Source organism: Myzus persicae, unplaced genomic scaffold, assembly GCF_001856785.1.
Source record: "Myzus persicae strain clone G006 unplaced genomic scaffold, MPER_G0061.0, whole genome shotgun sequence".
NCBI classification, from domain to species: domain Eukaryota; kingdom Metazoa; phylum Arthropoda; class Insecta; order Hemiptera; family Aphididae; genus Myzus; species Myzus persicae.
In genome coordinates, this window is record NW_019103861.1 from 238,585 (window position 1) to 251,935 (window position 13,351).

Genomic DNA, 13,351 nt, shown 5'->3' on the forward strand with positions numbered 1-13,351 from the left:
ATTTACTATTATAAAAACTATTATAAAAATGAGTAATCTAAATCCGGTTAAGCACAAATATTTATTTTTTTTTTTTAACATTTATTTGGAAAATATACAATCTGTAAGGTTAGTTTACAATAGGCATTTATGCTGTGTTTATGTGTTTTTAATTAAGTTTACGTGAGTTTAAGGAACTACCCAACAGTAGTACTTATATGGCGTGAGGGAAAGCACACATAAATAACAAAAATATAACTGCATTATCGAGGAAAAAAGGGAGTAAGCATGCATGTCGATTCACCTTGCACAATATTTTTTCTAGCTTTAAAGTACGAACGAATTAAAAAGCTAAAATGTCATCTATACATAACTATATATTGGTAAACGTTTTCTTCTCTCGTCCACTTAGGTTCGAGTCCGCCGTCCGACACGTTTAGGAATCACTCCAAGCTCAAGAGATTTCTTACCACATTGGTGCAATTCAGTGGACAAATATCACCACAGACTAGTGAACGAGTTAAGGGTCAAATATTCACCCTAGTGGTAAGTACACAAACGAATTACGTATCACGTTTTTATAAAATATAATTCGATTTTTAGCAATAACTTGTTTTGATTCTTGTTAAGCTGTATAGTGTATAGTCATTTAGTTTATCGAGTTCTAATATTTTATTGTCTCGACCTTAAAATATCGATATTGTTTTTATCTATTAATTATATTGTGTGCAATATAACTTTGATACAATAATAGTATTTAAAAATTACATAGGTTAGGCTTCAAACTAAGAATATAGACAGTAGGGAAATTAATTAAATGTATACCTCAATTTGTCTTAAGTTCAACGGCCAGCGCAGCATTTTGTCTTATATACCAGGTGATTAATTTAATTTAGGTCACTCATTATTCAAAAAGTATTAATGTTTTTGAAAATATTTTTTTACAAGGTTCCAATTCGTTAAAATATTATTTTTAAATATTCTCTAACCTCATAATTTTTTTATGTTTTTTTTTTTATACAACATACCGTTTTAATATCATCTCTTCCCAAATTCGATTTTTGTGTATCGAAATACTTAGAAAAAATATTCTGCTCTAGAATATGAAATTAAAACTGTATATTATCAATCAAAAAAGAAAAAAACCATAAAAAATGTTAAGGATAAAATATTATAAAATATAGAATTCATTTTTAAATGTTTTTTAACGACTAGAATCCGGGTGGTATTATTTTTTTTTTAAGCATATTTATTTTTTTTTGAAATAATGAGTGTTCAATCATCATTGAATCATCCAGTAAATAAAACCGTATTCGCTTAATAATTAATTATTAATAGTAATAATGAATGTAATCAAAATATAATTTATAATTTATTTATTTATTCACTCATTGGTCGTTATTTTCACAGAACAATTTGATAAGTGTTGAAGAATTTCATCATAATATTCAAGAAATGACAAACTTTCCATTACGACCATTCGTACTGCCGTTTTTAAGGACTCACCTACCTTCACTACATCGTGATCTGCTGTTAATGGCCCGTAACAACAAACAGGTAAAGCACTTCATTGCAAGTAGATGTTATAGCAAAATTCATAAACAATGACAAATGACAATCAATCACATTTTAACAAATGGACAAAACTAACGAAATATGCTTTCGGGTGTTAATTGGATATTATATTTTATTGTTCCCTCATTAATAAGCTTTCTGTGAAAACGATTCAATATTATAATTATAGGACTGGGATTTAAATTTTTACTTAAAAACTCGACAAAATATCCAATAAAAATTCCCTGCGATTTCTATAGGTTTACAACAATACTTATGTGTATTATTACATTATATTTTTATTTTTGTTACTAATATTTCAAAATATAGGTTAAAAATTACATATAAAAAAAAATAATGCACTTTCAACGTCTATATATGAATAGATAAATTAACTTCGCCAAATGGAAAAAATGCACCAAGAAGAGTTCGTTGTTATATTATTATTTGACTCAATACTATCAAAGTAAATTATTTTTTTTTCAAATAATGAATTTCAGTATTCTATATTTTAATTATTATAGAGGAAAATTAGTCGATCAAATTAAAAATTAATTATACCAGTATCGGTTGTTGCTTAATCTGAAACACATTTGTCTTCTACGTTTTATATACAAAGCAAAGACGTATTTACCTATTAGCGAAAAAAATGCATTCTACAAAATAAGAAAATTTTCTTCGTATATTAATAGTAGCATGGCTACTAAATATTTTTACTCTGCAAGAAAAATTGAGGATATGTTTTTGGGTATAGTGCTCTGGAAAAATATCTAGTGTGCTACATTTTGTTAGGTTAGGTTAGGTTAGATTTTATTAGAATTTAATTAAATTTTTTTTTATTGTTGTTTATTTGCGTTTGCATGGAAATAAACAAAACGTTGCGAAAATCGGACTCTCAAAAGTGGGTCAGAAGAAAGATATTGTACCCAGTCCAAAGTCTTATCAATACGTTAAAAATACAAAGTCCGATCTATGTCACACTCTCTTAAATTAACCACTTCTGGCGAATGCCGTAATTACACAAATAAATAGAGGCCGATCACCAGAACACTAAAAATGTTTAAAAGATGGTAAAAGTTGACGACCCCTGCCATATATACCAGTATATAGGGCATAGGTACAGTATACAACATTTGACGATATTTTATTTATCGTTTTAATATCGACGGAAAAATTGCACTTTTTACTAATACCCAACTTTAAATGAATCGTCTGGAAACTTTGTTCTCATTTTAAAACTTTAACCGTTAGTTTTTTTTTAACTAATAAGAAAATACAAATTGTGTTTCTCGTTGCTTTTCACTCGAATCGTTATATCCACGTTTTTTAGTTCCGACAGTCCTGAGCTGAACCATTTGATATATAACTTATATATATATATATATATATATGCGCCGGGGACGTTCAAGCGAAATTGTTAATCGCAGCGACAAAGGTTTATGCTTCCATAATAATAATATGTAAGCCGTCTGTCACACTTTTTGAAGTTGCCGGCGGCTGATATAGTTACATGGGTAAAACGGATATCTGATAGTTGATAATTTAAAAGGGAATAATTGTTACTATATATACTATAATATGTACTTGTATACGAGTTGTACCTGAATTATATAATATGCATTTCTTGATGTGACATCCCCCCCTGGAAAGCTCGAGGCATATTTCGGAATATTATATTATTATTAATGAATTATAACTATATACCGTATTATTCGCATTCACCCCGTTGACAATTTTCGTATAAGTACCTACGACTCGACTATTTGTTTTTTTTTTTCATTAAAATCGAATCGGTTTAACAATAGCAATGGTTATAGGTATATTATGGATATATTGTTTGCATATTGTATGAACAAAAATGAAAAGCATCGAAAAATAATATTACTTTCTAAGCCCACAATATTATTTTTCCAACCTCATATATTATATGTTTTCCAAATAGATATTACTATATTATTATTATCTGCTTTGGTACCTGCTATTAAAGTTTCAAATAATGAATCTCAAACAACTCCTCAAAGACTTATTTCACTTTATTTAGAAAAACGTCTTTAATACTTTCATAATAACATTTAAAAAATAGAAACTGTTTATTTGTTTTGTATATTTTATTTTGCGTAACATTTAATAATGTTCCAATCAACGGCTAAAACCGACGAAATAACAATACAATACAACTATAGCGTGTTAAATATAGGTAAAAAAAATTAATAAATCGGGCGTGCTCGTCCACAAACTTAAAGTACAACAATGATTATGTGTAATAAAATGTTTACATGTATATGAATAAAAAATGTTACAATATCTAGGTATAATATTATCATCTAAACCAACAACATTATTTTTACGAGTTACAACCCAATATATCTGTGCGCCGAATGTACATTATAATATTATACTATCTATTTTGATATTTAACACTTCAAACAACAAATCGTAGACAATTTAAACAAAACTTATTTTTCTTTATTTAACAAAAAACATTTTTTTTTCTATTTCATAATAATCTAACAGATCGTACAGGACAAATTATTTTAATCGGAAAAAACTGTTTAATTTATTTATATATTTCATTTTACGTAATGTAATATTTTCATGTTTCAATAAACGGCTTATAACGATGGAATGACAATACAATACGACATAGCGTTTTATACATTAGGTAAAAAATGCTTTAAAAAAATAGTAAATTGGACGTTCTCGTGTTACATAATAATTAATAAATCATAAACTATGAGTTAACATACTGTAGTAAACCCTACATGTACTAGTAATATTGTAATAATAATTGTAATTTGCAACAAATTGTTTGCATCTATATAAATAAAACGTTTAAAAACATCTCAGTATAACATTATCGTCTAAACTCTAAACCAACAACATTATTTTTACAATCAAATATATCTATGTGCCGAATGGACATTATTATTATCTGTTTTGGTATTTAACGTTTCAAACAACAATGAACAAATCGCAGAAAACTTTTCGAAAAGTTATTTCACTTTATTAAACAAAAGTTTTTAAATTTCTGTTTTGTAATAATCTAACGAATCTTCCTTGCTACACTCAATCAATGAAAACAGTTAACTTGTTTTGTATATTATTTTTACATAACATGTCATAATGTTTCAATAAACGGCTAAGCCGACGGAATGACAATGCATTAATTATTACGACATAGGGTTTTATACAATAGTTAAAAAATTAAAAGATAAATAAAACGAAATAGTGATTCGGGTGTTCTCGCTAACGAGTATGTCGATAAAAAGCAGACTTGAAACCATAAGTATAATAATAATATTATAAATATAGCAATAGCAATCATCTGGCAGTGGACTTCACCGCGGGAGAGTCTTAATATATAATATTATATAGATGAAACTTTCGACCGCACGACACGCGGGTTGTGCCGAAAGTGGCTGTCGAGCATTGTAGGATGTGGCGGTATTATATTATTATTATTATTATTATTATTATTATTATTATTATTATTGTTATAAAGACTAGGGAATGGCCGGAATCCGGGAAGGGAGCGGAAAAGAAAAAATATCAAAGGAGAAATCCCGTCAAAAATGAACCTCTAATGTGTAGTTGTGTCTCGTCCATTACCGGGCCCCGCATGTGTTTCGGCAACAGCCGTCGCTCGGGCTGCTTCTAATGAATTCCGTCCGAACGGTCAGCGCTTTCACGGGGGTGGTTATGGATGGTTAGGGGGTGCACGTCATGTCCCACGTGTGTCGCTTAAATGACTCCACAGGCGCAGTGGTGGTGATGGTGGTAGTGGTGGTGCGGTCGTCGTCGTCGGTGCTTAAAACCGTATGCAATTTTCAAGTATTTGTGAGGGCGTAAACGGAGTCGTAGGGCCTTTCGGGGGTGGTGAGGAGGGAGTGGAAATTATTATAGCTTTTTTCGTCGACACGCGAGGTCAACGTTTTTTGTTTTGTGTTTTCGCGTTCGATTTCTCATTTTGTTAGCACGCGGTTGTTATATTATATAGTTATACCACCCTATACAGTGTATATATATATATATCCACACAGCAATGATATGTTTATACAATGATAAATAAATATTTCAAAAAAATATTTAATGATTAATAAATTATAAGATTTTTATTGATAATACATTTTTATATATTATCTAATTCCTAATAAATATTGATTGAACCCTTTGGTTAATTATTAATCAAAATCAAAAATAAATATTTAATAAATATAAATTATTACTAATAAATTTATATTTATTTGTGATTTTGCAATGGTTAATAAATGTACCATCAAACTTAACTTACATTGAATACCAGGAAAACAAATGTTAAATAAATATAAAATAAACAACTGATATTAATATTAATTAAACATTTTATTCTTATTAATACCAAACAATAAAAATGGAGTAATTAATTTAGTTATTTTTTTCAATTTGCCTCTTCAGGTTAAATGGAGCTTGAGCAAGTACATATTTAATAATGTCTTCCATTTCATTTTGAGTACCGTGTTTAAACTTTTCTTGAGTTTTAATGGCATCTAAAAATTAAATAAGAAAAAATGTAAAAAATAAATATAGCTAAGTATATTCATTATAAATAGTACCTAAACAACTAGAACATACACAGTAACTTATTTTTGCAGATTAGGAGCAAAGATTTTTTATGAAATTATCCAATCCTGATACTAGATTTATAAAACCTGTTATTACATGGCATTTACAACACTAGAATGTTTGTTTGTATGAATGTTATTGTATAGTATATTATACATTTTATTAGTTAAAATTAATATTTATATAAATATACAAACAATTTTTTATTTATAAATTATTTAATTTTTATTTCAAGTTTCATTATTGTCTTACAAATCTTACTAAATTAATAATCATGGTGCACCCACCCCTAAATTTTGAAAGACCATTACTTAAAAATGATGCATTCCCCACACCGTTGCCTACTACATAATAAAATCAATGTTTATATTGTATATATATATATGTATATAGTCATAATATATCTTACCAAATATTACGGAACAAGTTGCTAAATTTGAAAATTTCTGTTTTCCTTTCTTCCCAGTATATGAGAAGTCTTTCAATAACTCATCTTTAAATAACTTAGCCATAAGCCTTTTTACCATAGATTTAACATTTTTTCCACCAATATAAGATAATTCATTCACCTAAAAAATGCGTAAATATATTATAATAATTATTTTATATGTTATAAACCCTATAAAGGCAAAACTTTAAAATTTAAAAACCTAGGATCAATCACCATCATCTCCCTCATGATACAGCTAATATTTACAATATACATACAACTCATCCTTTATACCAGTGTATCTCAATCTGTGGTAAGGCGTACCTCTAGGGGGAACTCAAAAATTTTTAAGGGGTACAAATCTGGCCAACATGTATGTAAGTCTTTAAATTTTTTTATATATATTTTAGTTTAGTAACTAAGAAAGGGTACCCAAAAAATGTATTGATAAAAAGGGGTAGTGTGTATAAAAGTTTGAGAATCCCTGCTCCATACTATAATGTCTATAACCGAATAAACAAATAATGGTCAATAGGTAAAAGAAACTTGGCCATGTTCTTCAAAGTCCTTTAACTATAATCATATATGATTACTGTTATAATATCCTTAGTAATTTAGTTATTAATTAACTTAGTTGCTTTTTTAGAATATATATACACAAGTAGGTATACAGCAATAATGCATCCTTGATACAACTATAATACTATTTAGCACAGAACTTTTAATTATTGTTTCCTTGGTTAGTAAATGCTTCAATTACTATATTTATTTGGTTACAAAAGTTGAATTAAAATTTATTAAAACTTAATATTTCAACCATTTAATAACTAAATCAAAGATGATATAGTTTCTTACTAAGTTTGTGCGGAATGCTCCATCTCCCAAAATATTACTTTCCAATGTATCAAGATCTGTCATATTATCGATGGGTAATGGGCAACAAGTCATGTCATTTAATGATGAGAATATCTTATTGTTGACAGAAGAATCTTTTGTTGGCATACTATTTAAACGTATCTCAATAAAATCAAATCTTTGAGCCATATCTCTTTGATTATTTATGATACGCCGTAATTCATGTTTGATAAATGCCAACATGTGTAAAGTTTCTTTTTGAAAATCTTTGCCTGTATGAAATTAGTAAATATATAATATATAAAGTATATTTTGGTATCAAACTGAAGCATTACCTGGTGTACTACTGCCTGGTGTTACTTTAGTTACAGCTTCTATAGATACGTCTAATAATTTAGGTGTTCTGATACATACTTCTGAACTTTTTTCATCTGTTAAAATGTAATTAAGATTTAAATAAAAAAAGTAACTTTATTATTATAAAAAAATATTTACCAAGATGAACATCAGTAGACTCTAATTTATCTTCAACAATGTCTTCATTTGTATCTTTATCAAAGTTTGATTTTGGCACTATAAAAACAGAACATGATTATATATATATTTAATACTTCTACCTTCATGACATAAATCATTTTTAATAATTATTAATGAATAATAAATGCATAATCACTTACCATTCTTATAGTTATCAGTCACATTTGACAATATATCATAAGACAGCTGTTTAACTATTGATGGTTTTTGTTGACTTTTAAGCGCTTTAAAAAAATAATTATATATTACATCTTAAAAATAACACAATAAAAATGTATTTATTAAATAAAAACTTACTTTTAAACTTTTTTGGAGAAGGAGACCAACCTGCATATTTTATTGATTTATGATCAGACTTATTAGATTTATCATCATCAGAATCTAAATAAAATAATTATTGTTATAGGTAAACAAATTTAAAATAAGCAGATATATTATTTTTTAATCGGGTAGTTAAACAAGTAAAAATAATAACCTGAATACTCAGGACAATCTGAATATGAGTGATTTTTTTTTTCTTTTATTTTTCTCTTGGACTTCATCAAGTCACCAGTATAATCTGATAGATCACTTTGTATACACCCTTTTTCTGCCAAACTGTTAGCTTCTCCCAATGATTCTATAGTATAAAAAAGGTATCAAATTGTAATGTCTTGAATAGCAAAGAATTTTTTAATTAAACAATATTTTTTTACTGATATTTGTTTTAAGAACTCTTGCTTTATGATAAACAAATTCAATTTCATTAGGAATAGTTTTTAGTTGTATGTATTTTTTAATCAAAGCTCCATTTTTTGGCCATGCACAAGTCCCATTTTTTGAAATCCAAATACTAGGTACAGGTTCTACAGAGTCATCACCGAAAAAGTGAACTACTGAATAAGTTGCCATTTTAATACTATAATAATACAACAATAAATAAAAATATTAAATAATAATAAATATCATAGAAAATTAAAATAATTTAAAAGGGTAAGTACCTATACACATATTATTTAAATATTAACAATCATCATTTTTTTCAATTCAGAATTAATAATAATAGTAAATAATAAAATAAAATAAATAAGTAAGTCAATTTATTTAAGTTGTATTTATACATAAAATTAATAATTATAAATATACCTAATTTAACTAATTAATTAAATAACATCAAGAGTATGTAAAATGGGGTATGCTACATTATTATTATCATTATCAAATAATATCATATACTTAGAAAATTCTGTTAACTCTATATCAATTATAGTGTAATCTTCTGCAGCTGATAATTCATCAACTAATGCTATGCCTAACTTTAAGCTATTCATAGGTTTTTCAAAGTAACAACAAATTTTATTAAATTTTTTAGCCAAAAATACATATCTATCATTAATAGAATCTTTACAAATATTTAATACTTTAAAAATACATAATTGTTTATCATATTCATAACCTATATAACAATCTGAAATAGACTTTATATCTATTTTAATTCTATTTTTAATAATGATTTGGAACTGAACGGTAGTAAAGTGTTCAAGTAAAGGTCCATTAACATGTTTTTTTTTGTATATTATTTCATTGTGTAGATTGGTATTTAATTTAGATTCACTAAAGGTTAAAAATTCTTGATAGCGTTTAATTACTTGCTCTAATGGCCTCTCATGTTTTCTTACCATTTTTTTTAAGAACTTCATGTAGTTTTCAAAGGGAAAACATGAGCATTCCTCTAAAGAGCCGAATTTCCTATAATCATCTACTATATGGATTAACCCATGGATGTTATGAGATGAAAATTGAGGTCCGTATATTTCTTCAAATTTTTCAACAAAATGTATAAGAAGTTTTTCACTGAAATTGACCAATTTTTCAGTACTTACAGGGCATAAAAGAATTCTAAAGGCTACATGTAAACACATGAAATGAATATAACATTCATCCAGTAAAATTCCTTTTAGCACTATTGGCCCAGTATAAAGTAAGAACTGTCTAAACTCTGTTGCTTTCCACCTCATTATATCATTTAATCCCCTAGGTTTTCTTGAAAAATCAACAGTTACATATTTTTTATTAAATAAGAGACGATTGGTAATTACATGTACATTTCGACTTTGTATGCGAACATTTACAGGGGATTTTTTAAATATACCCAACCATAATAAAATCAATTTCTTAACAATGCCTAAGCATACCAAATGCATATAATCAATACTGAAATCGTCCACCATATTTATATAAGGTATTTCAGTTAAAATTGATATTGTATTGCCTATATGATGTTCATCATCGACACGGTTTATAAAATCTAAATGAGTTCTTTTGCGAAAATTTGTACCTAAAAAACACATGGTATTATTTATACGTTCACCCTCAACGGTGCACCTTGGACAGGAATAATATCCAACATGCCCTTTGGTGTTTAAAATAAAACTCTTAGCTGGAGTATCACAACAAAATGTTTCTACCTTGACATTTTTTCTACCATAAGCAGTATCCATACCATTTTCTGCTAAAAATTTAAGTTCATCAACAAGATTTTTTAAAAATGAATTACTACACTGTGGTTTTTCTTTCCCCCAATAAAGACCAACTAAGAAAACATTAGATTTACAAGAACTGTACCGAGCATATGCAAGAATTGGCCAAAAGGCGCTAGAGGAACTTTTTGTTAGCGGCAAACCATCAATACCAACAACCAATTTAATTATATTTTCTTTAATAATTGAAAAATTACAATGAGATTTCAAACCATTTGCAATACCAAAATGGTAATAATACCCAGATTGAATAGTTTGAATTTTGTTAGGTTTATTAGGTGTCTTTAACACAGTTCTAGCATCAACTGGAAAATGACTGAAACATTTATGATTTTTTAAAAGTTTTAATAAAGCAGATAGTGCAGATAATGTAATATTATGTTCAATTGTCCAGTTAGCAATAAGTTTAAGAATTAAACATTGATTATCATATAAAATATTATTAGAATTTATTGAATATTCATCATTAGAATCAGAGCTACATGATTCATTTTGTAGATCATAATAATCAGATATGTCTACATTATTATCATCAAAATTAATAGTTGAAAAAGAAAAGTTAAATATATCATCAGTATTAATATTATTAGAAAAAATATCATCATTAACAATTACACTACGAGATGATATATCATGGCTTTCTACAACTAAGTCATTATCATTATCTATGGAGGTACTTGGTTGTGGTAAAAAGTTTAATTGTTCTTGATTTTCAACAATAAAATCAATGGTTTCCATATCATTCAGATATCTTCTACGCTTAGTAGATTTACTTTCAGATTGACTAGACATATTTATAATTAATATAAAAGAAAATAATGATTATTATTATATGTATGACATATATTACCTATAGCAAAATAATATTAGTGTAAAATATGGCAATAGTTATAAAATAAACACAATTAATGAAAACACTTTACTACCGACCAGCTAACTTCTAACTATTAATAATTTTTTGTAAAACAAAGAAATTAAACAACTAAAACTTATTAACCACGTCTGAAGCGGTAAATTTATAATTTATAAGTAGGCAGTTATACAGATATAAAAATTATTGACATAAATATAAAACATTTAGCTTGATACATTACATTTGCAACTTTCAAATATCGGCATCAAATTTTACTTCATCCAATAACCTTTTTAAAAGGAAAAGCAAATTTATAATTAACTTTAAATTGTAATGAAAAACTTATAAGGTCAGAGTATTGTTAACAATTGAAGACTATTCCAATATCATAAATATTAATTTTGATGTAGGTACATAATATGAATAACATGATTTATAAAATATATTTTAATCTTAATACACTACTTACACAAGGCTACAACATACTTAAATAATTTAGGTTTATAATAATACCTTTATTTTATAAGTAATAAGTTATCAAACTACTTGTTCAAGTAGGAAATGTATTAATACCTATATACCTTAAACGAAAATTTTGTTTTAGGCGCAATTCGTCTATGGTCGAAATTTGACCACACTAGCCCGCCATTAAATACATGTATAAGTTTATATAGAATTAACAATATACGTAGGTAATACAAAATGTAATTTAATATCTAGCTATTTGTTTAATTAACTATTACAGTTTTTATATTGTTCTATTCATTCTGATTCTGTCTACATCGTTTTCGTAAGTAGTTATATTTTATAATATTAATAACAATAATAAGGAGCACGATAATGAAAAAGTAGCAGGTACTTACCGAAAATGTATAGGTATACAACGTCAAATGTATTTGTATTACTGGACAACTGGACGACTGAACCGTCTTTGACATAAATTATAAAATATAAAAACGCGAACGATACAATAATAATAAAGCACATATACGGCATACGCGTGGAGACAAAATGTCACGTCAACTGAATTTGTATTGCTGGAATACTCGATAACTGGACAACTGTAAGGCGCGTCTTTGATACAAATTATAAAATATAAAAAACGCGAACGATACAATATAATAAATACATCTACCATCTACGGCATACGCGCGGAGACAAAATGTCTTAAATTATAATATGACTGTGAGTGTGAATTGTGAATTGTGATGCACAAATGCACAATGTACTAACACTATGTACTATGTAGCACCACTGGACGAATAATAAATTATCAAGTTACGTAATAATAACATAAGTAGACTCTTCTATAAATAATGAGTATTGAGTTTGTAGCGGTTTATCAGCGTTTTCAAAGCGGTCGCGGCGTATGCGCAACGGAAACAACGGTCGTTACATGGTTTTCCCCGCTGATTAAGAAATCGCAACAACAACACATTTCTATATTTATAACATATTAAATGTTAATATTCATTTATGTCATATCTTAATATTAGTTTAATCATATAATTTAATTGGAAATAAAATGTTCATTTTTCCAATGAACAGATTACAAAAATTGTATTTAAAATATAAATATAACATCAATGTTCACTTTTAAAATTAAATTGTAATTAATCTTACAATATTAAATAAATGTTAAATATTTAAATTATTAAATTATAAAATGTTTATTGAAAATAAAATATTTATAATTAAATAATTATTAATTACTGTTAAATATTTGAAAATTTACTAAAAAAATAAAATATATATTAAAGTAGAATTAACTTTTAATTTTAAATATTTCAATTTCAATTCAAAATTAATATTTATTTAATCGTTTACATTGAAAAATGCTGTGTGGGATTGTTCGAATAATTATTCGATAATTTTAATTATTAAGTTATATATTTTATTATTCGATAGTTTTGATTATTCAGTCTTTTATAATATTATTTAAATTATTATTCGATAGTCAATACGAATAATCGAATAATATCCGATAGTACAATTTATTCAGTGGCCATCACTAAATTGTAT

The 13,351-nt window shown here is 26.8% G+C and overlaps 2 protein-coding genes across 4 annotated transcripts in view; one reads left to right on the plus strand and one right to left on the minus strand.

The window, feature by feature from the left end:
* Window positions 1-1,602, plus strand: part of LOC111035541 (protein CBFA2T3-like) — a 42,245-nt gene extending 40,643 nt beyond the window's left edge. For both annotated transcript variants that reach the window (XM_022317193.1, XM_022317194.1), the window contains 2 exons: window positions 392-525; window positions 1,390-1,602. In XM_022317193.1, coding sequence (XP_022172885.1) covers window positions 392-525; window positions 1,390-1,587 — 332 coding nt within the window. In that variant the 3' untranslated portion in view covers window positions 1,588-1,602. The remainder of the gene's footprint in view (window positions 1-391; window positions 526-1,389) is intronic.
* Window positions 1,603-5,876: 4,274 nt separating this feature from the next.
* LOC111035543 lies at window positions 5,877-12,427 on the minus strand. 2 transcript variants are annotated; one of them, XM_022317195.1, is made up of 10 exons: window positions 12,193-12,427; window positions 8,653-8,855; window positions 8,433-8,576; window positions 8,255-8,338; window positions 8,098-8,181; window positions 7,916-7,993; window positions 7,756-7,851; window positions 7,421-7,692; window positions 6,545-6,704; window positions 5,877-6,059 (listed from the first exon to the last, which is right to left on the minus strand). In XM_022317195.1, exons 2-10 carry the CDS (start codon window positions 8,846-8,848, stop codon window positions 5,938-5,940), a joined length of 1,236 nt encoding a protein of 411 aa, XP_022172887.1. In that variant the 5' UTR covers window positions 8,849-8,855; window positions 12,193-12,427; the 3' UTR covers window positions 5,877-5,937. The 2 variants fall into 2 exon arrangements, with proteins under 2 accessions (XP_022172887.1, XP_022172888.1); XM_022317196.1 differs by lacking the exon at window positions 12,193-12,427 and adding an exon at window positions 8,938-8,964.
* Between the last annotated feature and the right edge of the window lie 924 nt (window positions 12,428-13,351).